We start from the raw sequence: 27,889 nt of genomic DNA on the forward strand, positions 1-27,889 counted from the left end.
ACTCCATTGATTTGTGTGAGATAACACTTAAAATCACACAAATGGATGGCTTGCTTTTTCGCTTTATCATTATGAGCCAGAGAAGTTGGTTTTTATAATTTGATTTCTTATGGCGCTGGAAGGAAATTTCTGTGGCTTGAGAATTCATGGAGCTTGATTCGAACGAGTCCACTGGAGCTGGATTTGAAAAGAGTCCAGTACGGGAGTTTGAGTGCCAGCACGTTTCCAAAACCCAAAGCATCAAAAATTATAGTTTTGGGAACGTGACCCATTCCCAAATGGAGCCTTGTACTTTGAACCAAATGAAGTTAGGAATGTATGAACAGCAAGAGTTGTGGTTTGCAAGTATGGTAAGAATGAATGGAGGTATCATTTTCTATAAAAAGGGTTTCAACCCCAAAAAGATTTTACAATTTCTGTGCCAACTTGTACAGAATGAATGAACAGGGAAAAAGAAAAAAAGAAAGTGTATAAATGATTTCAAAAAGGGAAGAAAAGAGAAAGAATTTCTGTACCATCTTTTCTATACACAGAAAAGAATAAATCAACTAGGAGCTAGCTACCTCTACTGAAGCCCATGAGGCAATGATTGTGCTTTAGAAAGGGGATTTGTTCTTTGCAAAACTTCCTCCCCTGCTACCACTGGTAAGCCTGTAATCGGTCTTAATTCCCCGCTAAAATTAGTAGTCGGTGTGGACACCTTACGATTCATTAAACCAGTACTTCTTGAATGCAGAAAGCTTCTTGGAGACAAGCTCACTTGCTCCAAAGCGCGGAACTGAAGTTCTGAAGGGTAGTCCCTTACACAGCCAATCCGCGGTCCAGCTCCCGTTGTCCATTTGCAAGACAACTGCTTCCCCAGTTGATATGACGCGATTCCTTTCTTAGAATTTATCCTTTCAATGATCGCTTCATCGGGAACATTTTGTTGATCTTCCCCTTCTTCATCAAACAAGTTGTCATTCGGCTCCAAGGAATGCTGTTCTGTACCTAATCCTTCTTCTGCCGATTCATAACCATCTTCCACCGGAGAAGATGTATTACTGCCACGTGATCCAACCACATGATTTTCACTTTCCATTTTCTCAACCAATTCACTCTTTTCTGGCACTTCAAGATTGGACAATATTCTACCAAAGTTGCTGAGTCGCCCTGGCTTCTGTTTTTCTACTACAGAAGAAGTCTCTTCTTCAACAGAATCAGTATTTTCAGGAGTCGATTCTTGAACATTGATTTCCTCAGTTTCTAAATCATTCACTGCTTGACTCAAATCCTCATCTGATGAGTTGTTTCTAAGGTGTTTGCTGCTTCTTTGTTCGTAAAGAGCATTGTCTTCCTCATCCGTAGGACTTGTCTGCAATATCAGGGAAATAAAAGGCTCATCAAATGACCTGGTAGTTGTTATCAGTACAATAAAAATGTATATCATATGAAAAGAATAAAAGTGCTTTAAATTATTTACCTCCACATCTGTGAGATCAACATTGTTTTCTCTTAGGAATGACAGGAAGTCCTGAAAGTTTTGTTCTGTAGGCCGATAATGACCACTGTGAGGCCAAACTGCCTGTCAAAAATAGAAAGTAGCCACTGTTAACAGATATGTTGTATATCAGAAGACCATTAGGGACTTTGGCCTAAATGCAATGAATTATTGCGTTATGGTAGTTATACCTTGAGAACTCCACCGTCAACCACTAATCTACCAGCAGCAGTTGCGACTCCACCAGCCAAGAAGCTAGAATGCTGAAACTTGCCTTTCAGCTTCTTGCCAATATACAAGTTCATAGAGGTGCTGAGAACAAAAATCCACTTAGCATCTTTTGTGGTGTGGAGAAGCTCCCTTGACTCCTTATAGAGAAGCTTCCCATCCTCTATAACAACTTCATAGGCCTTTCTTTCCATCTGCAATGGTAAATGTTTATCAGTAAAAGCACTCACGTTATAAAATAAAGGGCTGAGTACGAAAGTGTTGATGAGAAAGCTCACCGGACCAAGATACTTGATACACTGTTGTTGAAGTTTTGATCGAGGGCATTTTTCAAGATTCACTTCCTTGCCTTCTCCTATATCTAACCTGCAGTTGCAAAGCCAGTATACACAAAGTTCAACTTTGAATCCAAGGTGTCTAGAATCAAAATTTTAATTACTAAAGTAACATGGATAAAAAAATCTTACCAGTAAAAAAAGGGTTCTCTGCTTTTGGAATGAAGCCATTTAAGGTAATAGAAATGAAGATTATGCCCATATCGATGCCGGGGGTCAATCTGTTTTAAACAAGATGCAATAAAGATTCAGAATCAGAGTGATCGGAGAGCAATAATTAACCAATATAGTTTCCATAGAAATCCTGCATTTGACTTACCGCTTCAAGCCAGTGTTGTAAAGCAAGTTTTTGTGCTTTATCGTTCTTTGATAAGCCTTTTCCAACCTTTGCAGCTCTTGTTCTTGCTCTTGACCATCGAGAAATGGCAGACTCGTGTTTCTCAATGTCAAAGAATGAAATAGAACTCCGCTTGAGTTCAGCAAAATCTAAGAGTTTCCACCTGAGATTATAAAAACTAATTTTGTTAGAACAAATGTTAAGCATCCTTAATTTTTTTTTTGTAAAAAGAGGACCAGGATTAGCACTCATCAACAGATACATACCAGCTCTGCTCAACAAGAACTGCACAATCTGCGAGCTTTCTCCTGGTTCGGAAGCTCTTGTACACTTTCTGCAATTTTACAGCAGCCTGGTGTTTGGGGCTGGTGGAATCAAAAATTGCCAACTTTCGTATCGTCTCCAAACTATCATCTGAGATTAGGGACTGGTTATCCATCTCTTTGCTGTTTATGCTAACCAACTTTGTGGAGGCATCTTTTTCTTTGTCTAGTGGAGAAGCTCTAATAGACACCATTCTTTCCAATTCTTCTCCTTTAAAACTAACAGATCTTTCTACTACCATCTTCCCGGAACCTGAAGACTTCAATATTGTAGGCTCAAAATCTTGACTGCCAAAACTAACTGATCGTACCGGAGTTTTGGCTTCATTGTCTCCAAAGCTGATGGATTTTACAACAACAGATTCTAAGCCAGTATCCACATCGCCGTACTCAGAAAATGGGCAGGAAAAGGATATTCCCATTCAAGAAGGGAAGGGTTTCCAGCAATCTACACTTTCTGGATTCCTGTTCAAACAAAACCAATTCACAGAAGTTAATTTTAAATGATAAAATGTAATTTGTCAATATTTCCAAAATCTGACAGTATTGATTTGCATGTTCTTATAACCAAATGCAGAAATCTCAGAACACTCATGTTTTCTCTTGGTAGTATTGCCTAATAAGGTGCTTGGTTTAAACACCAATACCATATCACAAGAAACAGGAGACCATTTAACTATGAAGATGAATTTATCATAGCAGAGAACAACTCCATGGATCTGCAAAACCCATTTTGCAAACTAAAAATAATTTCTTTAATCAAACCCAAAACTCCAACTAAGCAAAGTCGCATACTTTTATTCAACTAAGTAGAACATAATGAAGAAACCCCAGTACAACAAATGTCCATAAAAATAACATCTTTCTGCATCAACTTGGAGAAAAAAAAAAAGATCAACAAAACCATTTCAAAAAATACAAAGTCTCAAAAATGACATTACCAATTTACCATGATAATAACTGTAACCAAGAATGGCTAAGAACACAACTTTTTGCAGAAAAACAAAGTCATCAAGAATGCAGAAGGACCAAACATTTACCATTATAGCACACAGGGTTACAGAAACAGAAAAGAAACTAAAAACAGAAAAAACAACCAAACCCCAAGAATATATGAAGGAGGCATTACCTTGAATTGTGGATTAATAACCCAATTATAGGTACGAAAATCCTGGTTAAAAGGGGTCAGCTTATTTGATCTTTGATAATTTTTCGAGCTTGTACTTGAGGGAGAGGGAGAGGGAGAGGGCGAGATTTGAGGTTATCAAAGATTAAAACAAGAAATACAGAGAGAATAATAGGATGCTTCGCTAAAGGAAGGTTATATATAGGCAGCAGACATGGGAAATGAGAGTTTTAAAGACATGGAGAGAGAGGGGGGGCGAGATTTGAGGTTATCAAAGATTAAAACAAGAAATACAGAGAGAATAATAGGAAGGAATTTGTATATAGCAGCAGACATGGGAAGTGGAGTTTTTAAGGCATGGAGAGAGAGAGAGGGAGGGTGGCAATCAGTCAGTCAGCCTTTTGTTCCAGCCACGTGGAGGAGACTCTGCTTATGTTAGAATCCAGGAGGTTTCGTTTTATCCCACAAAAAAAAAAAAGTATTAAGGTTTTTTTTTTTATCTTCAAACAAAAAAATAAAAAAGATTAATCCCACAGAAAAAAATTATTGATTACCATCAAAATTAATTTAATCTCTTATTAAGTTTTTTTCCCTTACTTAGAGCCCATTTATTTATAGCGTTTTAAACCGTGACTGACCACTTAAAAAATATTAAAATATTAAATTTAAAACAAGGTTGAACGTGTAAACAAACAAATAATTAAATAAAAAAATAATTGACTTTTTCAGAAGGGGTGTGAACGGGTTTTCTTGTGTTGCAAGGTTTAAGTAATATGGCAATTACCTATTTTAATTATTATTTATGATGTTGACCATGAGAATTTTAGAGAGGGATGTGGTTTTATTTTTTGTGTTTGCGTTCAACTTTATGGATAAAATTCTATTTATTTTTGTATTTTAAAAACATTTTCTTCCTTGCACCCCATCATTTATTACTTCCCTGCACATTTTCTTGGAAGTGTAGGTGACGTAAAGTTTGATGTGTTGATGCTGAAATGTGTTGAGCAAAAATGTTCAGGTAATTTCTATTTTCATCCTTTTTCTCAAGAGAAATTAAATAAACAAGTTATTATCTTAATATATATTTTCTTAGAAATGAGATTACTTTAGTTAATAGAAAATCGTTGTCTTTTTAATGAAATACAAACCATTCAATAATTTTCAAATAAATTCTTGATTAAATTGACTCAAGTATTAATTGAAACAAAAAAAAGCAACAGATATAGTTTTTGAATAAATTCGTGATTAAATTGACTAAATTATTAATTAAAATTAACAAAAAACAGTTATAAATAATAATAAAATTTAAAAATTATGTATATATAAAAAAAAATACTTGGATTATAGTTTCAATTATGTTTTTAACTGCTTCGATCCTTTTAGGTTTCATTAAAGTTAATCCCGATAAAAAAATTTCTTTCATGTTGATCTAAATTAATTAATCTAAATTTTTTAATAAAAAATTTATTAAAATAATGTTGTTTTAATATAAAATATCAATAAATTTTCTTTGATCGATTTCACGGTATTGATTAAACCACAAGCCAATCAAAATTTTATAGCAATGAGTCTTACAAGTCAACCCGCTACTTAGATTTAGGGTTTATAACCATGAGTCTTACGGGTCATTCTCACACAAACCGCAGACAGTTTCTTTTCATAACAAAAAAGTGAGAGATTGGACTTGTTCTTGATATATGCATCCCCAGCTCGCACGTCATTGAACAATGTTGAAGTCATCACTCACGTTATTTGCTTAACCTGCAAGCTTCTCTCTTTAACCCTGACGACCTTTAACTATTGTTCATCCACCGGGAACCATAGCGAAACTACTAATCAGTCCCTCTTGAAGGTAATTAATTAACTAAGATTGAATATTAATTAGGGTGGATTTGGTAGATTGACGTGTTTGCACACGTGGATTTTTTTGGATGGATATGAATTATGGAGTTTTTTTAAATTCAAAATGCTAATATTCTTTTTTTTGTTCTATTTTGTAGAAAGTGGAAGCTCAAAAATCACGACTGAAACTTCCATGCATTCTTCTTCGATGACCCACTAGTTGACTGTTGAATATCCCACAAAGAGGGATTTTTTATTGGCTAATAACAACAAAAAGTCCTTGTGAAGTCTAATCCTTGTCTTTAGTTTAATAATCTTTAAATTAAGAAATAATTAAAAGTATTAGGGCTTTTTGGTGGTGGGGGTTTAAAATACAAGAGTAGATTAATTATCTGTCCTAAGATTACTTTATGTCTTCGAGTGATGTGTTCGATTTTAGGAGGATCGTGCATGTATTTTGAATCCCATCAATTAAATCATGGATACTCCAAGACTTTCTCCTTCAATTCAATTTCCAAATTATTTGCATTTTGAAATTTTGGGTCTTGGAGGATATATATTTCTAATTTCTAACTTGAAAGTTTTGGCCTCAAAGCAATGATAGGTTATAGGTAGTGTTTTGTTACCGGTATAAGATTAATTAAAAATAATTAAAAACAATGAAAATAAAAAACATCTTTAGTGAAAAAGATAGAGATGAAGACATAAAATAATAATTTTAGAATAGATTTTTATATTTTCAAAACTGAAAAAAAATAATGAGATGTATTAATTTCCTTTATATCCTCCAAATTTCCACCACCAATTCTTTTCTAATTCTGGTTACAGTGGCAGAACCTTCTTTATAGTCAGAAAGAGTCTGGCACCCCATAAAAACTAGAGTTGTCTCTTAAGAAGTGGTATAATTAAATGGTGCTTAATTATGCCTAATTACGTGATCAATGATCCCACACGGATTAACTAATATATGTACACAAAGTTATGGCAATGATGCTTCCACGTTGATTTTTCTGCACTGAAATCTACATTAAGCAAAATTAAAGTTGAATTCATCTAAGTTGGGTGTCCTTTTTTATAAATAAAAGAAGAAAATAAGTAAAAAATTATTTGATATAACTTGTTCTTCTCGGTAGGTTAACTTGCGACGTTATTGACCTGTTGAAACCAATTCGATTTATAAAAAAAATAAGTAAAATTAATAACAATATTTTAACTAGAAAAAAAAAATCTTGAAACCAAGCCATTAATTTTAATTTACCGCGGCCATCCCTTTACAATTCAATCTTTTACAGATGATTCTAAGCTTAGACTTGGATTAACATTTATTTAACAACGCAAATCACATCACGCGTCGCTAAAAACAATAATAATAAATAAATCAACCATACCAAGGAGAGTATAAACTATATTTATGTGTCGGAAAGTAACGTACAGCAAGAACAAGAAATTAAATATTAATTAAACATGTTTACAACGATATCAAGGAAAATTTTTGGATTTGGGTGTGGACAGCTGTTTTCAGACATCAAAGATTCTTCATGCAATTGTGATAGCTCAACCATGCATGTAGAGGAGAAGGAAGGAGGGACTGCTTGATCCATGGATGCATTTAATTGTTTCCATGAGTGATGAAGCATTGCATAATTTAGGGCACAGAGCATATTCAACCCCCAATTATCATATGATTATGAACTAACTTCTCAAATAAAATATTTTAAAATCGGATTATTCATCTATATTTAAGTAATATAAATTTAAAAAATCATATATATAAACAAAACATCAACTCACCTTGCTCACATTTAACACCCTACCACGCACTACGTCAAACTAATGTCCCTTGATCAGCTTGATTCGGGAAGAAAGGGAGCGAATTAAAAAGGAAATTAATTTAGAATATTCTATACACTGATCCATTAATAACTTTAAGCTTTATTTAATTAACTCCAAGTATACTATCAAATTCACATGCTTCCACCAATATAAAAGTCTGACCACAACCGTTATGCCATGTTGTCAAATTTAATTTAATATCAGGGAATTAAAGATCCTGGATTCAAGATTTAATTCAATATATATATATACGACCTGTAAAATAAGCACATCGTTTGCAGTGAAGATTTATGTAAATTACAGAATCCTTCTTACTTGCAGTGTTGCTTTGGAGATAAAAAAAAATAAATAAAAAGGGAAAAAAATTGTATTCGAAAAAAAAAAAATAGAATCAGAAAATAAAAATATATTTAAAACAGCTTTGGAGAGTGAATTTTTTTTTTTTTTTACCTTTCAAGACATGATTAAAAAACAATTCTCTTATTTTATTTCATGGAAAATTAATTAGCCATGAACATAGTTAGTGGATGTCTGAGAAATACATGTGGGGCATGTTGTTTCTTTTAAATATTTTTTAATTAAAATTTTAGTGAAATAATAATTTTTAATTTTTAATATTCAAACATTAAAATTTTATATATAAAATAATTTAAAAATATTAATTTTATTTTCTATAAAAAATAATTTAAAAAGCTCCCTTGATCAATCATGTAATCATAATGATGGTAACGAAAACAAACGGGACAAAGCATTGTCACTTACAACTGGCGTTTCAGATCTCTGTACCTGTAAATTCAACAATATTGAGATGGGTACTTTGTACCGTACAAGCTTGTTGAGCCTTGTGTGTCAAGTGGGTATTTGACCACGTGGTTCTGCTTGGTGTGAATGAAGCATGCCTAACACTTAGACAGCCATATCCCACGACAGTAGCCGGTGTAGAAAATTAAGTAGAATAATTAATTTAAAGAATTTCATGTGGTAATTAATGGTGGGGTTGACAAGGGAAATATATTCTTAACCCTAATTTATGCTGTTTAATTTCTTATCCAATGAATACAACCCAAGTGCCCTTAATCTGGGATTGATACATGATCATCAATATTTAGATGTATTTATAAACCCTAATTTAGCTGGACAGCACAAAACATGGAGATCAGGAAGTAATTAACAGATGATGAGCCACAATTTTTATTTTTTAAAATATAAAGGTTTTGGTGGGGGGATCGATGTGGATCTTTGTAAGATTTTGGTGATGAATGGAAAATTTGAAAAAGCTTCAAGATCTTCAAATTCATGGAATTAATTCTTTATACAAATTATTGCTCACAGCCAAGGTTTTAGGGGGCAAGATAAGGAAATTTTCCTACAAAGGCTAAAATTTATATTTTAATATATAGTTTTAACTCTTAGAATTTAAAATTATTCTTTTTTTTTTAACAGGGACATCAGCCTCTCACATGAATTTTCCTTGCGTGGTGTGGTTGCATTAATCATATAGTTTGCAGGCAAAGGCATCGTATAATGGCTTAAAACCTCTTACACTGTATAGAGCAAGAAAATATTTTTTATTTAAACGACGAAATGACCATTGATTCATTAATGAATTAATGGTAAGGAAGGTTATCATCATCCCTAAATAGAACATGTCATTTGTAGTTCCATGGAATCCTTTATTAATTTAGAATTAGTTTGATATTACTTTTATAAATTGACTAGAAATATTCTTTAACTTGAATAATATGTTTTTTTTTATAAAAGAATTGGTATGACTTTCTTTAATGTTTTTAACTTTATAAAAGTATTGGTATGACTTTCTTTAATGTTTTTAACCTCTCATAACAAAATTAACTAAAAAAATATTAATTTAATATTTTTTCAAATAAAAATCATGTTAGAAAACACTCAAACAACAAATACCAAACAATGTTTAATTAATTTATAGCTGCTAGCTTATACTATATATCTTTTTTTTTAAAAAAAAGAAGAAGTTTTGAGCTTTTTTTAATCAAATACATCCCTAACTTAAGAGTCATTTTAACTTATTTTTATTATAAGTTATTTATGAATTATAATTTAAAAAACTTTTATTTTATCAGATGTTAATCATGTTTTTTCTTACAGTTAAATGTCTTTGAATTGTTTTTTATTTTTATAGACATGTTCTTCAATGGATATCGATCTTATTTTCATTTATATCTGATCTAATATATTTTAAAAATATTTCATATATATATATGATGACGATAACAACAAGGTGGTGTGAGCATAACATGTAGGGACGAAAGCAAGCATAGCTGGAAAGCATGCGAGCAAATTAAATAAAGCCAACTGTCAGTGTTAACTACTGCGATAGTCGTAGCGGTAGTAGTTCGAGAAGCGGCCTTATAGCAAGAAACGCGGTTGGCAGTGCCACCGACGACAGCCAAAAACATAAACAATGGCATGAAAGAGATAGATGTGATGGAGAATTGTAGCCAGCCGAGGGTGACAGTGGTGGGGATGCCGGTGGTGACCACTGATGTGTAGGATTTATTGCGTTTTGTAGACAGGTTATAAAAACTAATTAAAAGCATGTTCAAGCAGGAGTGGCAAAACGCACATATCAAATAAAGCTTTTTTCAGAATAAATTTGGAACGAGTTCCAATCATTTTTAAAAAAAGGTATAGAGAATATATTCTCACTTTCTTCTATTTTATTTCAAGACATTAAAGAATCGTGAATCATGATTTAGTGAGTCTTTATAGTTGTCTTTCTGGCTGCAATTTAAAAAAAAAACTTTTATTTATAGTTTTTTTTAAATAGATTTTAAAAACTATATGTTTGATAAACATATTGAGAGATGAATATTTATATGTAAAAATTTCAAGACATTAAAGAATTCGTGATTCATGATTTAGTGAGTCTTTATAGTAGTTTTTGTGGTTGCAATTTAAAAAAAAAAACTTTTATTTATAGTTTTGTTTTAAATAGATTTTAAAAACTATAAGTTTGATAAAAAAATATTGAGAGATGAATATTTATATGTAAAATAAATAAATAAAACAGATTTTTTAGATTAAAAACTTATTATTATAAAATGCAATTATGTATAGCTAGGACTCAGTGTAAAACACGGGAATTATCTGTCTAAGTAGACAATTTTTTCCTCAATAGTTGGCCAGAAAGCAAGAGCTGACTTATGTTTTTATATGTCTTCTAAGAAGCTAGTTTCGATACATCATACTAAGAATAAAGAATGAAGAACACACTCTACATCGCCCTCGTGTAATTTAGTACAGCACATGTATAGCAGCAGCATACACAGGACAATGAATGTATATACTAACGTACAAGACTCCAAATAAAAGTCAGCTCTTTTTTATTATCACTGCGACTACAAGTAGAGGTTTAGTCTACCATCCGTCAAGATCATGTTGTTGGCGTTTGGTGGCTCTGAATTCTCTTCTTCTACCACCTCTCTCTCTCTCTCTCTCTCTCTCTCACTGAGAGAAGTCTTAATTATTCTTTTTATGGATTGGTCAAACCGTCCTTCACACTCTTCTTCTTCTTCACCGGTTTCTTTTCTTTCTTTCCCAGCTGGATATCATACCACTGTTCGCTGTTCGCGATGAGACCACTCTTGTTTCTCTTTTCAATCTAGAATTTCTCCCTTCTTTTGGGTCTATATATAATTATGTGATGTTATTAGATCTGAAATTAATTTAACCGTTGTATTTATATAAGAATAGGAATAGTGATGTTGACTTCATAGCCCGCGATATGGTTTCATCCCTCGGGTGATGGTAGAAATTATTCTCAATACTATTAGCTCAGGTTATTAGTTAGAAGAGTCAAAATCAAGGAATAATGGTTAAATTTTGATTAGATCAAATTAACTTCCATTAATTTGATTAATTTATGTTATTTAAAAAAAATCATTTGCAATTCATTTCCTTAACTATTCTTCTATGTGTTTAAACCGCTTTTTTATTTGTTTATTTTTAATATAAATCAATCCAGGATTCAAATTAATCTTCCATTAAAATAATATTGAAAGTCTCTATATTGGGGAGCAGAGGTAAGGCCTACCAGCACAAAAAGCGAAGCATGCACTGACCCAACCACACTCATGGGAACTGCAACCCACGGAAGGATGATGAGTTCCCTGTATTGTATACATGAAACAGGAGTGGTCTTGCAAAATGAATTAGTTTTAAAAATAAATAATTAGTTCTTACGTTCTTAAATATATTTATAATTTGATCATTTTATGATGTTTTTTATTTTTTAAAAAAAATGTACCTGTAGTCTATTTTAGAAATTGAAGAGTAGAAAATTGATGATAAGAGAAAAATTATAAGAGAAAAAAATTAAATTAAGCACAATCAACACAAGTTAAGGAATTGATTAATTAATCTTAAAAAAAAAAAATATTTAATTCAAGGCTTCAATAGAATGGACACCCAAAAGGTTGATTTTCCAAGAACACGAAGATGACCGGCCCTCTATAAAATAATAAATGAACCATATCTCGCTATTTCTCCCCCTATCACCGTCCATCATGGTTGGTCTAGGCGGTGGATGATGTGAATTGCCCTCCCTTGATATGAATTAAGCCCTAGTAGGGCAGTGGTAGCTAGCACTTCGGCATAAAAACTTCAAAGGGATGGGATATGGTGTTGCCCATCTAACAAGAGAAGGCATTATGCATAGAAAAGAGAGTTGTCGGTCTGCGGTGGGGAGCGGTGGGGATAGATGGGGTCGCTGGCGACCTTGACCTATCCATATAAATGGATGGAAGTTTCTTCTTTCTTTCTACATTAATATTGATAGTATCCAATTAATTAATTAATTATAAGATGAAATAACTCCTTTATGTATTACCCTAACCAATCTTATACAGTGTCGATGTTGGTCAAGATTTTAGATTGCCAAAGACACAAACTTTGTGACTTTATTTACCAATTGATAAAAACGAGGTTAATTTCAAAGTTATTAAACCTAACCCTATTGTATCTGTATCTAAAGCTTAAATTGGGTGTTGATCTAAGTCATTTAAAACAACTTTATTTTTATTATTTTTTAAAAAAATAATACCATTTTTATTATTTAAAATAAGCTAAAATAATATTATTTTTAAAGTCAAGCTAGCTTTTAACTGGATTGATAAAATTAGCTTATACTTTTACATCTATTACTTTTTTAAATTCAGTTGGAATTAAGTCTTGGATTAATTATCCAGGTCACATCAGATTTTATTAGATTGAGTTAATTTTAAATGATAAAAAATCATAATGATATTAATAACAAAAAAGACAATTTCAACTTGGAGGGCATCACTAGAATTTTTCCTTTCCCTTATAATTAATTTCATGAATGAATTGTATGAATATCTAGACGAGATCCAAGCAAATATACACTCACCAACCCCTTCGATTTCCCCTCTTTTGAGTCCCTTTCACAAGAAGCTGCCAAGCTCATCCTGAAGAACTTGTCAAGCAAGACTAGGAGACTATTATTAAATTGTTCACAGACAGCTTGTCAAGCAAGGATGATGAGTCAACACCTTAGGCAGAGAGTGAAAAGATAAGAACGATATTTATTTCACAGAAAAAAGGCCAGTCAAGATTTTTGCTTAATGTTTCTGTAAATGTATGGAATTTTCAACTATCCTAGAATTCTGTAAATTAGAAAAAAAATCATTCAAACTCTTCAAGGGACAAATAATCGACACAATTAAAATTTGGTGAAAAAAGAAATTGACCAACAATTCAACTTTTGGACTCAAATCTTTGAAGAGGAATTTTCCCATCACTTTCGACAAAAATGCATGGCCTTTTTTTTATCAAACCCTAGACCCATTCAACATTCAATCCCATATTCCAACACTTTAATTATTACTTCAAAGTTAAAAGAAATATTATTACTATTATGAGAAGATACCCCAAAAACTTATATATATATATAGTCACTGACAACCAAAATTGGTTTCATGGTGGGTTATATATTTTCAAGCTAGTTTTGTATACTTCAACTAAAATTTCATTGATAGTGTGGTTGTTCGGCGTTTAAAAGTATTTTCTAGAATACATTTAGATCAATTCATATATTGTTCTAGATTATTTTAAATAGTCTTAATATAAACATATCGAAATCTAAATTATTGAAAAATATTTTTAATCACAATATGAAACGCATATAATATTTTCAAGCCAATTTTATACATGGAAACTACATTTCTCACTTGATAATGAGGTTGTTCTGCTTTCAAAATTATTTTTTAAAATACATTTATATCAAATAATATAAGATATTTCTAAGAAAATAAGATAAGTAATATTATGAATTTAAATAGAATTAATGAGTAAACTAGTCCTGGTCTACGAGTTAGAGGAAAAAAAATTTAAGCGCAAAAAAATATCTAGACAGTGGCAACATGTCTCTTGAAAAAAATTAACCATGAGTTAAATGATATTGTTATCTAATATGAAGATAAAAACACATTGAATCTATATGGGTTAATCAAGACTAACATAGAAAACTTATGGAGATAATTTAAAAAAAATAAAAAGTTTAATCCTCAATTAATTCAATATTGAAAAGTAAAATAGATAGAAAATAACATGTAATTAAAAAAAAATTATATGAACTCGAGGCAACCAAGCAAGCTCGCAATACAAGTTATGCATGCTATTATATTTAATAAATTTTCTTATCTTGAAGATTATTTTTTTATTTAATTATACAATAATAAAGCACAGAATAATTTTTTTGTATGAAATATTTTTTTAAAAAAGAAAAAAAAATTCATGATAGGCTCATGGGATGAGATAGCAAAAATAGATTATTGATAATAAATGGTGGAATTTATTTTTTTTTAGTTTTGAGATTTTTTTTTTAAATGAGCATTGATAACAAGGGATAAATTGATTTTAAAAAAATGAGGAACAAAAAAAATATTAAAAAAATAATAGATTGGATACTACTAATTACCTTATTAAATCTGACTCATTCATTAATTCTTTTTATCAATTTTTTTAACCTAAATATAAAATAGTAATTTTTTAATTAAAAAAAAAAGCATTAGCAAGGGAGTTGGTGGCTCAACATACATGGATATTCAAAAATTAACAACACAATCCGCCTATACGAGCTTGTCTTAATTTTTTTTATTTCTTAAAAGTATAGATAAATTGTTGTTTGTCCTTTTTTTTGTAAGAAAACAACAAACAATACATTTTTTATTTTATGCAGAACTCGAATACCAAAAAAATAGGATCGGATTTTTTGGTTAAAAAACTTATTTTCAACTTTTTTTTACCTAAAACAATTAGAAAATATCCTAAACATATTGATAAATATATTTATTACATAAAAAAAATTTAAAAAACCAAAATCAACTTAAACCTGAATATATTCTCGTGATTAGATTTGCCTCCTTGAACAATAATAACAAAAAAAACATTTGGGTCAAATTTTTCTTATAAAAAAACTCATTAATACCGATAACAACAATTTTGGTAATCAGAATCATCATCAATGATAATTTACTCTCAAGAATTTAATAAATATCTTTCTCCTCAAAAAAATTAAAAAAATAAAATTTGATATCAAAATTAAATTTATAACAAATAAAAAAACCGATCATCTACTAACCGAAAAAGATGAGGGGAATAAAATTAACTTTTCAAACGAAACTCAAAGTTACACCCCCCCTCTCTTCTTTTTTTTCTTTATTATTTGTCTTTCAACTCAATTTTGTTTCAAAGAAATAAGTAATTTGACATTAATATGGAATTAAAGTGTTCAAATGTAAAAAAAAAAAAGAGTTCAAGAATTGATTTATGAGCAAATAAATAATGATACATCAGCAATAAAACCATCCCATGACTTAGTTTTTTTTTTTCTTTTTAATAATTGCACCTTCTCTCTACCTTAATTACTAATTTATTTTGCTGCTGTCTACCTCCCTTTAAAAAATCCAAATAAAATCAAATAAGCCTTTTATATACAAGATCCTCCCCTCACCCAAACTTCAACTCAAATTGCTTGTTTTTTTACACTAAAGAATACTCCTTGAACCTCAAGTTCCCGTCCAAATTGCACTCAACATAACCCCTTACAACAAGATTTTGACTTCCTCTTATTAGACCAAATGAGATTGAATGGCATTTCATGGGACTTGAAGACAAAAATTGTTAATGAAATATTTGAGTAATTTACTTGCAAATTGGGTTCTACAAAGATAACGGGTGTTGACTTTGGTAATGTAACTGGTCAAGAAAGTGAAGTAGAAAATACATGGGTAATGTCTCGATAGATACACTTCCATTGATATGGTGTACGTGGGCATAGAGAACTCACGTGAGAAGTCCCTTTTGAGAATTTGAAGCAAGAAAACGCGTCAAGTGATTGAATTGCCCAGTTCTAAACCAATTTTCTGATTTCTTTCTAGCATGGTTTGATTAATCTTTAATGAAGAGGTTGAAAATGATTTTCTAATGTATCATAGGATTTTTCTCCATAACTTACAACATGGTTTCCTCAATGCATATAAATCTTCAATAGATAGGATGATGTAGCTTTCCCCCAATGAATTTGGAACCAAGACTTGGTAAAGATTAGTATTAAGGTGATCACTACATGCGTAACAGTTGAAGATTTTTCAAAAACACTTCAGGTTTTGTAATTGTTACTATTATTAAGCAATGCCAAACTAGATTGACGTAGTAAATCTATTATTTAGAATCTAATCTAGGTTGGAATTTAATTTAAATCAACTTAGATATTGATTGAGTCTAACTAGTCTAACTTGGTCGAGTTAAAATCAATAATAATAATTTTTTAAAATAACTGAAATGATGCTATTTTAAATAAATAATATTAGTTTATAATAATTTACTCTTTATATGAATAAACAATTACTAATACATTAGTTTAATCATGTTAATAATAAATAAATAACAAGAATTCACGGGTTTGAACATTGCTTTACACAATATTTATATGACAAACGATTTATTATCCACCCTTTATTTTTGTTTTTTTTTTGGGATTCCAAACATTTTTTTATTAGATTTACTTATTCTTAAATGATCATGTTCAGCAGAATACACTTGTTTTCTTTTTAAATTTTTAAATCTTAGATTAGATATTACAAGGCTTAAATTCGTTTGAACAATACATAACGTGAAAATATGAATTAAAACAATTAAATTAAATTAAGAAACAGAAAGGAATGAAAAGAAAAGGGGACTGCTCGTCCGCAATGTTACATCCGTGGTGCGAATCTTGGACAACAGTAAAATACAATGTTCTTTGCATAATGTTTTTGACAAGATTAAGAAGGTGAACTTCATCTTAGTAAAAGCAAACTACCTGAAAAACACCACTCCATTCTCTAATTAAAGTAATACAACAAAAACATTTGACCCAACAGGAGAAATGGAGGGTCCATAGATTGCTTTTGATCCACCATCACACTCTCTAATGGCTGCGTCTTGCATCCACTGAGACAGTAACTCCGTAGTGTGGCACATCATAGCTAATGGGGCTTGACTGGGACACTTCTTCAGAATCCTTAAAAAATACAAGCTGACCTGTGCCTTTTGGCTGCCTGCCTGCCTTTTGCCTGCCCAGGCACAGCATAGCACCAGTTGACCCATCTATATTTTATTTTCTCCTCGACAAAGGTTTACATTTTCAATTCAAATATGGTGGGAGATCATCAGATGGGAAGTTAAAATGTCCTCAGGAAACGATGTGCCTTTTACTTTGTGATTTGAACATGCTTTGTGCTTTGTGTGCAAATCCTTGTCAAACCATAGCTAATGAAGCAAGCTAGCATCGCCAAAAACCCCACCAATTATTCCCAAATCCATAGCATTACTGCATTATTATATCTGCATGGAAAATCACGAGCTAGCTAGGAGGGCATGTTTGCAGCATTGAATTCTCAAGACTTGGCATAGATATATTGTTTTGCGGTAGGCTTAATGCCGCGTGAACAATAATCATGTTGTGTAGACAATAGTTGTAACACCTGGCTAGAACTGTTGAGCCAACTTGTTTGCCCTGCTGATCTAGAGTCTTATGCTGAGTTTTACATCATAACTTTTTTTAATTAAAATAATGTTTTTCAAGGTTTTTTTTTTTAAAAAAAATCATAAGTTAAGGTAACCTATGGATCCACAAATCAATATACTCAACTCATAGGTAGGCTGACGCCTCAAGTTGGTCTTATAATTATGGTGTGGACTGTAGAGCGTGCTCCTTGTCATACACTTCTCCAAGTGGCAAAAAGTGGGCGAACAAATTTCAAAAGGACAGCAAAGGCAGCAGCTGCATATGGTACTACGGAGAATCAGATCTGGCACTTAATCCAATAACCTGTTCAGCTGGGGGAGTGGGGCACAAGAAAATTCATAAGAAAATTCACAAGTTTGAGAATTCAAGATCCAGACTATCCAGCATGCAAGCCAAGAGAGTTAGCTGGCTGAGCAGACCTTGTTAGTGTCTTGTTCATAAATGTCATAACAAGATTATTAGATAGATCTCAGATCCGAGGCTGCCTTCTAGCCGTTTAGTTTTTCTCACTGAAATTTTCTAGTTGCAATCCTGAGGATTACAAAGCTTTTCTGCTGGCAGGGGTGATGATCTCACCTGCTATGGATGTGGCCATTGAACCCAGTTGTGGTGCAACTGCTAATACCCTAGTCCAATTCAAAAGCAGACAAAAGTGGAACCAGGCCCAGATTGGCAAGACCTCAAAATCTTCGGAGTTTGCGTTAGGTCACACCAGCTTCCTAGACCATGGAGTATATTCTCATGAAGCCCAATGCTGGCCCACATCATTGAACCTCATCATAGATTTCGCTGTTTTCATTCTGCTGTCTTCTAGGAAGCATAGGGAGGATTTAATACTGATAATATCATGTAGTAGTACTCATTCAGTCTTTTACTAAAAACAATAGAAACTACAAAAAGTACATGCAATTTACAAGTGAAAAAAAGTCAAAGTGGCTAAGCAAGTCATTGCGTGCCATAAACACACATAGCATTAAAATACAGGCTGGATTAATCACATTCACCATCTCTCGACATAGGAGGCAAATTATAAGATATACCATTACATCGAATCGTCGGACTCATCTGAATCACTTCTCTCAGGTTCTTCTGCATTAGTTGTTGTTTCTGGTACATCAGGCTTTGCTTCAGGAGCAGGCTCAGGTTTCTCATTCGCTTTACGAGCATTCTGTTCACCGTCTTCCTCTTGCTCATTAGCTTCAGCTTGTAAAAATTCAGTTAAGGATTTAATTGAATTATTAAATGAACACCTTCAACAATTCAAACAAAGAATACTGTATTACTGATGGGACTCCACTGAAACACGAGCCACCCTCAAATTCTCCATGGGGAATGTTGCATTAAAGCAATGGTGCGCCCTGCCTTGCTAATAATTAACATAATCAAATTAAATTTTCGGAACACAATGTACCAACAATTAATGCAGTCGCCGATGAGCTAAGTTTGGTTATCAGTAAATTACATAGGGCGTGTGCTTGGCATTGCAGTCCCATAGAATGCAACACAAATTGGAATAGAGGACAATTGCCCGGCTGCCAAAACCATCCTTAATAATCTGCATGCTAGTAAGGGACACTTGCCCAAGCTTCTTGATTTTGCAATGGATATATAACCAATTTTTGCCAAGACCATGCATAAGTGCAGCGACAGGAATTTTATACTCCTGATTGCAAGCTAATCCGGAATAGTGAAACCTATGGTTTGCTAGAAGCTGAAGAACTTCTATTTCTCTTTAAGCTGAGAAAACAAAATCAAAGATATGCATAATACTAAGGATATCAGCATTTTCGACTGTGCCCCCAGCCATGATGTTCAGAAGATCTTTCTCAACACGCTGTACAAGCTCAGGCTGTAAAAAGTAAAACCACCAGAGTCAGAAAAGGCAGCAGGTTGAAAGGACAAGAATAACAATTGCTACACACAATTTGATCTCATAGTACTTCAAAATGTCCAAAAAAGTTCTTGATTCTTAGATTCAATATCAAAGTTTTGCAAGCATTGAGATCAATCGTACACTGAGGTATGGCTCCCTACGAAATCTTCTCTTTCGAGCATCCCTCATAGGAGGAGTGAGCCCATGTCTGTACTCCACCACATCTGGAGCAGTATCACCTGCTTCTCTAACCATAATCATCTGTCAAAATCAAAAATTCATCATAGCAGCAACTTAGAAATGAAAGTCTTTTGAGATTATAAACTGAAAGTGTTAACAAGAGCTATACTTGACCAATGTCTGCAGTTTTAACTAGCGCACAATCGTCATATGTTTTGTAGGACTCTACAACACAAGGAAGATCCAAGAGAGATGCAGGGAAACGTTCGTTTCCAATGACAAATGTGCCACCCCTTCCATCCTCTGCAAAGCAAGATATTCCATGTTCATGAGAATGCTAAGGCTCTAGTCAAAACAACAAGAATGATTTCATACTACACTTAATGTTCTCGGTTCTTAATCAAATTGCATATCAAAAAAAAAATTGAATTAGAAAAAATAAGGAAAGAAGGCAGGGAAAAATTAAGTTGTTTCAGAGCTCCAGAGAATAGACGCGATGTTGTTCTGGCAGCGGTGACTATATCATTCTCTTATAGGAAACATTAAACCTAAGACAGTAACAATTGTATCTTTGTGACCAACATATGGAAAGGATAGCTAACTCATGTACAAAATTGTATCAACTGTTCTGTCAGTAAGGCACCTGTTGGAAAAGAAAAAATGACACCAAATTGATACATGTCCTGCACTTAATACCAGATAAATGTAAGATCACACCCCAGGTCCAGAAATAACATTTGAAGGACATATAGCTTCCCCATATAAAAGAGGCATTTTTCTGTATCAAGATAATATATCTATCCCAGCAAACTAAATTCGAGAAACCGCCTCGAGATCTACCCCAAATGTATTTTCATTAGAATCTTTAGCAGCATAGAGTATGACTTGGTTCATACAGCCTTGTCACAGGGTAGATAAATAAATAAATTAAATTGCTAAACCATGAAGTTAAAATTGAGAGGGTTGCACAAAGGGAGATCCTAATTCCTAAAGTACTATACACGTAACAACAACCAAGAACATCATAAAATGCAAGGGAAGGATGTTATCACCAGAAAAAGACAAATCCAATGATTGTTCTTCAGAAGAAGAAGCAGTTTCACTCAAAAGTCGATCCAACTTCTCCGCAATGGAAGGTGTAACTCTTAGTATAAACTGTTCCTCCATTCGTACTACACAACAAATCAGTATCACATCAACCTCTACTCAATTTAATAATCCACCCCAAATCAACACAAGTACAAACCATCCTCGGAACCTCCATAAAGATATTTACAATTTTTCTTCTAAAGCTATAGCAATTTAAAGTAGATATCTTTAACAAAAAATTGACTCCTATTATCTTGCTTCGATGACAGGAAACACAAAACAAAAGGATTAGAATGTGCAAGAAATTAAATTCCAAAATTCAGAGATGCTCTATATCTCAATTTAAACTGATGGGCACACACAATGTTTTCTAAATTCTACACATAAAATAGAATTTTATCCTAAAATGCAAGCTAAAACCTCGAGAAGACACAGGAACATCCATGTACACATGCATTTAATCTATAAATATATACCAGAACAGAAATAAATCAAGACCCAGTTCAGATTACACCCAGAAAATTTTAAAATAGCATGGATAGATTAAAAGAAAAAAAAAATTATTCTTTGATCATCTAAATTTAAGGAGAAAAAAACAAAGGAGGAGCAAAGGTTTTTTAACCTGCATAAAGATCTGCTTAAGGAGATGGGAATGATCAGCCTACTCCTGCTCAAACGTCTCTGTTTCCGCAGAGATCGTGTGTAGTGTATGTATGCGGGAGACAGAAGGCAGAGTCTCTCTGTTTTGTGGTCTCTGTTTTGCTCTAAGCTTGCAGAGGTTTTTTCGGGCAAACTTCAAACATGCCCTCCAAATATATAAGAAATTTCAGTTTTACCATCAAACAACTCTTTTATCAGTTTTACCCTCAAACTTTTAGAGATTCTCATTTGAAATTTTTGTTCATTTAATTGAGAAAGGATAGAATTTAACGGTTTCATTAAGCAATTAGTGAAGCAATAATTGAGAAATCATTCTAAAAAACACATTTATGTTTAGTCTCAAATTTACATTGTTATGAATATTTTAAAGTGAACTTTTAATATAAGGTATATAAAGAATATGTTTTTATAAACAAAATTTATTTTTTATTTTTAAAATATTATTGTAAAAAACTTTCAATTCTAAGATTATTTAACTAAAACTTATAAAAATAAAAATGATTACTATCATAGTTTTAACATTCAATGTAAAGGTTGATCCAGAGTAACGCTTGGTCATTGGTTACAAGTTAGGTTGACCAAGGTCAGTGTAAGAATAAAAAAAATTATTATAATATTTTAAAAACTCAATTAGAGTTTAGTCTGGGATAAGTCTCGGGTAATGAGTAAGACTTATCATTGATTAAAATTAATATAAAAATAAAAGTAATTATTATCATAGTTTTTAAAACCCGACTTGAGTGTCGATTTAATATAAGATCCAAATTATGTGTTGGGAAGATCAACCTAAGTTTACCCAGCTCAGTATAGAATGAATATAATTATTATTATAGTTTAAAAAATTGACTAGAAGGTTAACTCAAGACAAAATCATGATGACAAATCAAGGGGGTCGACTCTACTTGACCTAAATCAACGTAGAGATAAAAGTTGTTATATCACAGTTTTAAAACTCAAATTAAAGGTCAACCAAAAAAAGACAGGATCATAAGTTGAAAGGGTCAACACGAATTGACTCAAGTCAATATATAAATAAAAATAATTGTTATTATAGTTTTAAAACTCGATTTAAAAGTTGACTAAAAATAAGGTTAAAATTGTGAATTAGAAGGGTCAACTCAACTAACTCAAAATATTTATTTTTTTTAAAAAACAATTAATGAGTTTTTGACTCATATTTTATTTTAAGTTGACATGGTTTTTTGATGGGACGAGATTAAGTCAATCATTCATTTATTTTTTCATAAACTCAGATCAATTTAAGTTTTGGATCAACTTGTTAAATCAGTTTTTATTCTATAACTATAATTATTATAGTATTATTAATTTTAATACTTGATATAAATTAAAATAAAAAAATAAAAAATATTATTATTTAAATATGTAAATTTAATAATAATACATATTAAAAATAAAATAGATTTTTTTATATTTTTTCATATATAACCAAACATCATACAAAAATAATCATTTTATATTATATATCATTATTAAATATAATTCTATCTTATTTTTATTTTCTATCATATTATCTGTCTTTATTATTTTTTTATTTTTTGTCTCAAGACAATAAAAAAAACAATAAATCAATCTACAATCCAATAAAAATAAATAAAAAAAATCCAATTTATCTTTTTTTAATAATATCCTTTCAATTTTTCTAAAAATAAATTTTAAATCAACGTTAATCTGATGAGTGGAGGTTAATTAAAATTGATCTAACAACGCCAATTTTAGAGCGACGTCACACTCATGCATTAGACCGGCTTTTATCACTATCATATTTCAAAATAAAAAACTCAGCCACTAGATTAATGGACCCAATGGGACCCACAAATCTAAAGGCATCGAATACCTTAACTGAACCGTAGTTAATCCTTAACCCTTGCTGTGTGCTATATCTAGTATCTACAACCTCCTTAAGCACCCTTCCTCTTTGTACCCGTTATCGCAGCCACATCGCCGTCTGCTCTCAAACTCTCCCCCCCGCGGAACCCTAACCTTCCGATTAACAGGTCTCTCTTCCCCTTCCTTGTGTTCTCTGCGACGATTCAGTTTAGATTCTTATTGTCGTTTTGATCTCTGTTGACTGTTGCTTTTTTTGTTTTACGTGTTTTTTCTTTAATGGCTTGAATGTTAATGTAAGTAGTTAATGTTGATTTTGTTGAATTAATTGATATTTTTAGGGTTTAATGCTCTGTTTAGGTTAATGGGTCTTTGTTAAAAAATTAAGATAAATAACGGGCTATTCTTGATTTTGTTGAATTAATTGATATTTTTAGGGTTTGATGATCTATTTAGGTTAATGGGTCCTTGTTAAAAAAGGAGATAAATAACGGGTTCTTCTAAATATGTGTAAATTAATGAAGGAGAGGAATGAATTTTGGGTCTGATGCAAGAAAAAAGATAAATTATTTAATGGGTTTGATGAGTTATTAGGAAGGAGATAAGGGGTTAGGGATTTTTATTACATCACATGCTTAGGTTATTGGTATGATTAATGGGTTTGTTCCATATTTTAAGGCTGATGAGTTAGTTATGTGCAATATTTTGTGTAAACGCTGTCCAAACTTGGAGGAGAGGAGCTAATTTATGGCTTTACTGCCAAAAAAAAAGAAGAAGATGGGTTTAACGTGTTATTAGTATGTTAATGGGTTATTTTCTCAGGCAGTGAACTCTTCACTTGTTGCATCAGGGAAGCTATCTTGTTAAAGTATATAACTTTATCTTATGAAGCCACTAATTGGATTTTGTTGCTGCACAGGATTTATTAGTTTCTTACACTGGCTGGGGTTTTTCTTAGGTAATTTTAAATTGGACAGAGAGCAAACAATTTTGTGGAGATGAGAGGAAGGAGTTATAGTCCATCACCTCCAAGGGGCTATAGTAGAAGGGGACGGAGTCCTAGTCCTCGGGGACGTTATGGTGGACGTAGTAGGGATCTTCCTACTAGCCTTCTAGTTCGCAACCTCCGTCATGATTGCAGGTTTGCTTTCCTTTCACAACTTATGTTCTTTAACATTTGTATTAGATTTGCAAGTAGTGGATGATCTAAAAAATGTTGCTTCTATGCTTTCATGCTTTTATACCTGTCCAACCGCGACCTGGCTAGACACAGGAATCGCCCGTGCATGTTAGAATGCTAGAGAGTGAGTGCCCAAAGAGTACTGCTGATCTTAGATGCATATTAATACACAACGAGCATTCATCTGCGTGGCCTTGCGGCTTTGTGCCAGTGGACCATTGCACTAATTGCCACTTAAGGAAAGTTTAACGTGTGCACAAGAGACAGCAGGAGTGATGAAAGAGTTATTCTGTCTCCTTGCGGATAGAAACTCCACTCAAGTTAACGATGCAACGGTGACATTCATGTTGCTGAGAGTGGGAACCTATCCAAAACTAAACTTATCATGATGCAGTATGCACCACTTCCTATTAATAGCTGAATATTTTGGGACCATAAACTTTATGTTTCTTTTTTCATCAGCACATGACAATTATGTAAATGCTATTTGCAGGCCAGAAGACCTTCGCAGGCCATTTGAACAGTTTGGTGCTCTTAAGGACATCTACTTGCCTAGAGACTATTATACTGGGTGAGCATGTCTTTTAGCTGTTGATAGATAAAGTTTGCTGATATGATTTTTTTTTTTAAAGCATTTCTTTAAAAAAACTCAAGTGGGGTTTTGCATTTTCTAACTATCTTGTGTTGACATTCATTGGGATTCATGCTGTCAATGGTCTTGTTTGGTGTCAATTTCCAAAATAATCCCCTTTTGAAACTGTTGGGACTGATATTATGAGGTTATTTCCCCAGCATTATGTTATTTGTTCTCTCTGCTATCATCTGATTTCCTTCCTACACTGCATCAGAAACTTATTTGCCTGAGACATAGTTTCTTTAACTTTTTAATGTTATCTTTCTTATAATCTTTGGGAAATTCAAATTATGTTTAGCAGTTTGTTTGGTTTCATCAAGCAGGCCCTTTAAGCCCCCTATTCCTCCAAATTTCTTTTGGGTCATCTGTTCATGATATAATACTCGACTGTAATCCGAGGCTGGGTTCATTAATTGAAGTTCTTGAGATTTAACAGTGAAATTAAAGTTTTGAAGACACCAATCAAGTAATTAGAGTCCTTTTGAAGATGATGTTAATGATAGTGAAGATTTGAAGGAAGTTGGGTTTGAATACATTGTGGAGAGGTTCCAAGTCTTGAAGAGTTTCAAGTCATCTTTAAACTGACACTTGCAAGGTCAGCAGTGTGCTTGCTTTTTCATATCATGACCTTCATATAATGGGGATTGGGTTGGTAAATTTCATTGGCAAAAAGGTTTATGGTTCTCGTGCTTGATTCCTTCTTTTGTAGCTGATATGGTGGTACTAATCTTCAATCTGTTTCATTATCATCTTCTTTTGGCAGGGAACCCCGTGGTTTTGGTTTTGTCCAATATGCAGATCCTCATGATGCTGCAGAGGCAAAACATCATATGGATGGTCGTGTCTTTCTTGGCCGGGAGTTGACTGTTGTATTTGCCGAGGAGAATAGGAAGAAGCCAATTGATATGAGAGCAAGGGAGCGCACAGCCACTAGGTAAGTGTTATCTTTTGTTTCTTTGCTTGCCTGACAGGGTTGATTTTGAGTGACATGAATGCTTTTCATTGAACAGCTATTTTTCTATTCAGTTGAGATAACTTAGATGGTTGCTGAATGTCATTGTTTTTTTTTTCATCTCTTTTTTCCTGTTGTGTTTTTCCTTTCAAGTTGGGTTGGGGCTCAATGATTTGAATTATTCTGTTCAGAAGTGAACCTAAACAAAATCACAAGATCAGAAGCATTTTTAGATTGCGATGATTTCAGATTTTGTGGAAAGTATGGGGAAGTCTTTCACATGCCAATCATGCCATGACATGATATAAGGATGTTTACAGGACTTGTATTTTTGAATCTATAGATTGTGTTCATGATTTGTTTTAAAACTCACGTAGTCCAAATTCTGGGTTGTATTTCATGATGTTCACTATATGTATTAGTCTTCCAAAGTATTCTGGTTTGATAATCTTCAAAATTTCTCCATTCTGTTACAGGGGCCGAGTTGGTGATAGAAGAAGATCACCTCCTCGTTATTCTCGGTCACCACGCCATTCTCGTTCTCCACCACCACGCCATGCAACATCCCGGTCTCACAGTCGTGATTATTATTCCCCTCCAAAAAGAAGGCATCACTCAAGGTTTGCATTTATTACTTTCTGGTTCTTGTTTTTTTCCCTGTAGGAACCCAATATTTGTCTCTTATGGAGGAACCTGTATGCCTTTTGCATCCAAAGCAAATGCATTAGCTGTTCCAAACTGCTTGTGAAACACTGCCAAGGATTCCTTTTTAGTTCTGTATTCTATATCTCCTCCCTGGTTTCTTATTTACTAAACTTATTCAACCTTAACGCCCCAAAACTGAATTGGCCTTTTGATGTTGGACTATTGATGTAAAAATAGGATATTTTCTGCTACTTCTCACACGTCTTGTGATTGGCTCCCTGAGGCGCATAGAGTTCTGGTACTTTTTAATAATTATTGCTCCCTCTTTTAATGTGCACGTCTGACCTTTTGCTTTGAAGCAGATCTGTTTCACCCCGAGAGAGGAGGTACAGTCAAGAGAGGTCATATTCACGATCAAGGAGCCACAGCCAAACTCCAAATAGGGGTCAGATCCGGAGCCCAGTTAGGAGCCGAAGCCGTAGCCCAAGAAGAAGCAGAAGCCGTAGCCCAATTCATGATGAATATCCTAAAGAAGTAAATGGAGACAAGTCTCCTAGTCCATAATCCTTGCATGGAAACAGATGGTTGTATCACCTACTTGTCCTTTGGATTATGTTTTTGATGTGAGTGATGTTCTATCAGATGGTATTTGATCTAGATTTTGTTGGCTTTTGGTTTCAACTTTGTAGAATGCTTTGATTGTTATTGCACTTAATGTTGCCTGGAAGAGTTTTAGGTCAAATTCATATGAAAAATTGTTAATTTAGTTATTTTCTCTTCGAGCCCCGTATCAAAAGATGCTTCATTGCCCCATTATGCAGAATGTTGAGAGGCATTCCTCTGTGATGTGTTGTTCCGTGCAAACGTCCCAGTGATTCAGCTAAGCTGTTTTTTTGAGTGGGGGAGCAGCTGTCTTGGACCTGTCTTTATGGATAAAGTGTGGTTTCTGCGGGACCAAAAAGTTTAAAAAGGGAGATGCTTTTGACGTTTGGTACCCTCAGCATTCCACTTTACAACTAAGCGGGGATATAATTTTCTTTGTGTGCAGTGTCTGGTCTATATCTAGTCGGATTTGCCATCAAACATTCTGATGTCAAATTCATGTGCTTTACTTCTTAGGGCTCCACTCTGAGACTATATCGAGATTTATGGAGTTGCATTGACGCTAAATCAAGTTTGGTTCCCTTGAAAACCTGTTCAAAAGGTATCATGGTAGTAAAGCTTGCATCTTTGAGCTTAAACTGTGGAATGTCTCTCA

The 27,889-nt window shown here is 32.9% G+C and overlaps 3 protein-coding genes across 6 annotated transcripts; 1 reads left to right on the forward strand and 2 right to left on the reverse strand.

Moving 5' to 3' along the window:
• Positions 1–348: 348 nt before the first annotated feature.
• Positions 349–4,166, reverse strand: LOC105126104 (uncharacterized). Its single transcript, XM_011026854.1, has 8 exons — positions 3,833–4,166; positions 2,647–3,168; positions 2,363–2,543; positions 2,176–2,264; positions 1,987–2,074; positions 1,672–1,902; positions 1,463–1,564; positions 349–1,354 (listed from the first exon to the last, which is right to left on the reverse strand). Exons 2-8 carry the CDS (start codon positions 3,123–3,125, stop codon positions 566–568), a joined length of 1,959 nt encoding a protein of 652 aa, XP_011025156.1. The 5' UTR covers positions 3,126–3,168; positions 3,833–4,166; the 3' UTR covers positions 349–565.
• Positions 4,167–18,399: 14,233 nt separating this feature from the next.
• TAF7 (TBP-associated factor 7) lies at positions 18,400–21,500 on the reverse strand. Of its 2 annotated transcripts, none has more exons than XM_011026855.1 (6): positions 21,338–21,500; positions 20,679–20,798; positions 19,796–19,929; positions 19,588–19,707; positions 19,353–19,422; positions 18,400–18,779 (listed from the first exon to the last, which is right to left on the reverse strand). In XM_011026855.1, exons 2-6 carry the CDS (start codon positions 20,791–20,793, stop codon positions 18,616–18,618), a joined length of 603 nt encoding a protein of 200 aa, XP_011025157.1. In that variant the 5' UTR covers positions 20,794–20,798; positions 21,338–21,500; the 3' UTR covers positions 18,400–18,615. The 2 variants fall into 2 exon arrangements, with proteins under 2 accessions (XP_011025157.1, XP_011025158.1); XM_011026856.1 differs by lacking the exon at positions 21,338–21,500 and adding an exon at positions 20,885–20,890.
• Positions 21,501–23,278: 1,778 nt separating this feature from the next.
• LOC105126108 (serine/arginine-rich SC35-like splicing factor SCL33) lies at positions 23,279–27,823 on the forward strand. Of its 3 annotated transcripts, XR_842354.1 has the most exons (7): positions 23,279–23,390; positions 24,179–24,361; positions 24,894–24,971; positions 25,798–25,968; positions 26,463–26,606; positions 26,994–27,254; positions 27,453–27,823. XR_842354.1 is itself a non-coding variant. In XM_011026861.1 (6 exons), exons 2-6 carry the CDS (start codon positions 24,219–24,221, stop codon positions 27,193–27,195), a joined length of 738 nt encoding a protein of 245 aa, XP_011025163.1. In that variant the 5' UTR covers positions 23,279–23,390; positions 24,179–24,218; the 3' UTR covers positions 27,196–27,421. The 3 variants fall into 3 exon arrangements, 2 of the variants coding, with proteins under 2 accessions (XP_011025163.1, XP_011025164.1); XM_011026861.1 differs by lacking the exon at positions 27,453–27,823 and having other exon boundaries at positions 26,994–27,421; XM_011026862.1 differs by lacking the exons at positions 23,279–23,390; positions 24,179–24,361; positions 27,453–27,823 and adding an exon at positions 24,497–24,793 and having other exon boundaries at positions 26,994–27,421.
• Positions 27,824–27,889: the final 66 nt, after the last annotated feature.

This window comes from Populus euphratica, unplaced genomic scaffold, assembly GCF_000495115.2.
Source record: "Populus euphratica unplaced genomic scaffold, PopEup_1.0 scaffold75.1, whole genome shotgun sequence".
In the NCBI taxonomy this organism is placed as follows: Eukaryota; Viridiplantae; Streptophyta; class Magnoliopsida; order Malpighiales; family Salicaceae; genus Populus; species Populus euphratica.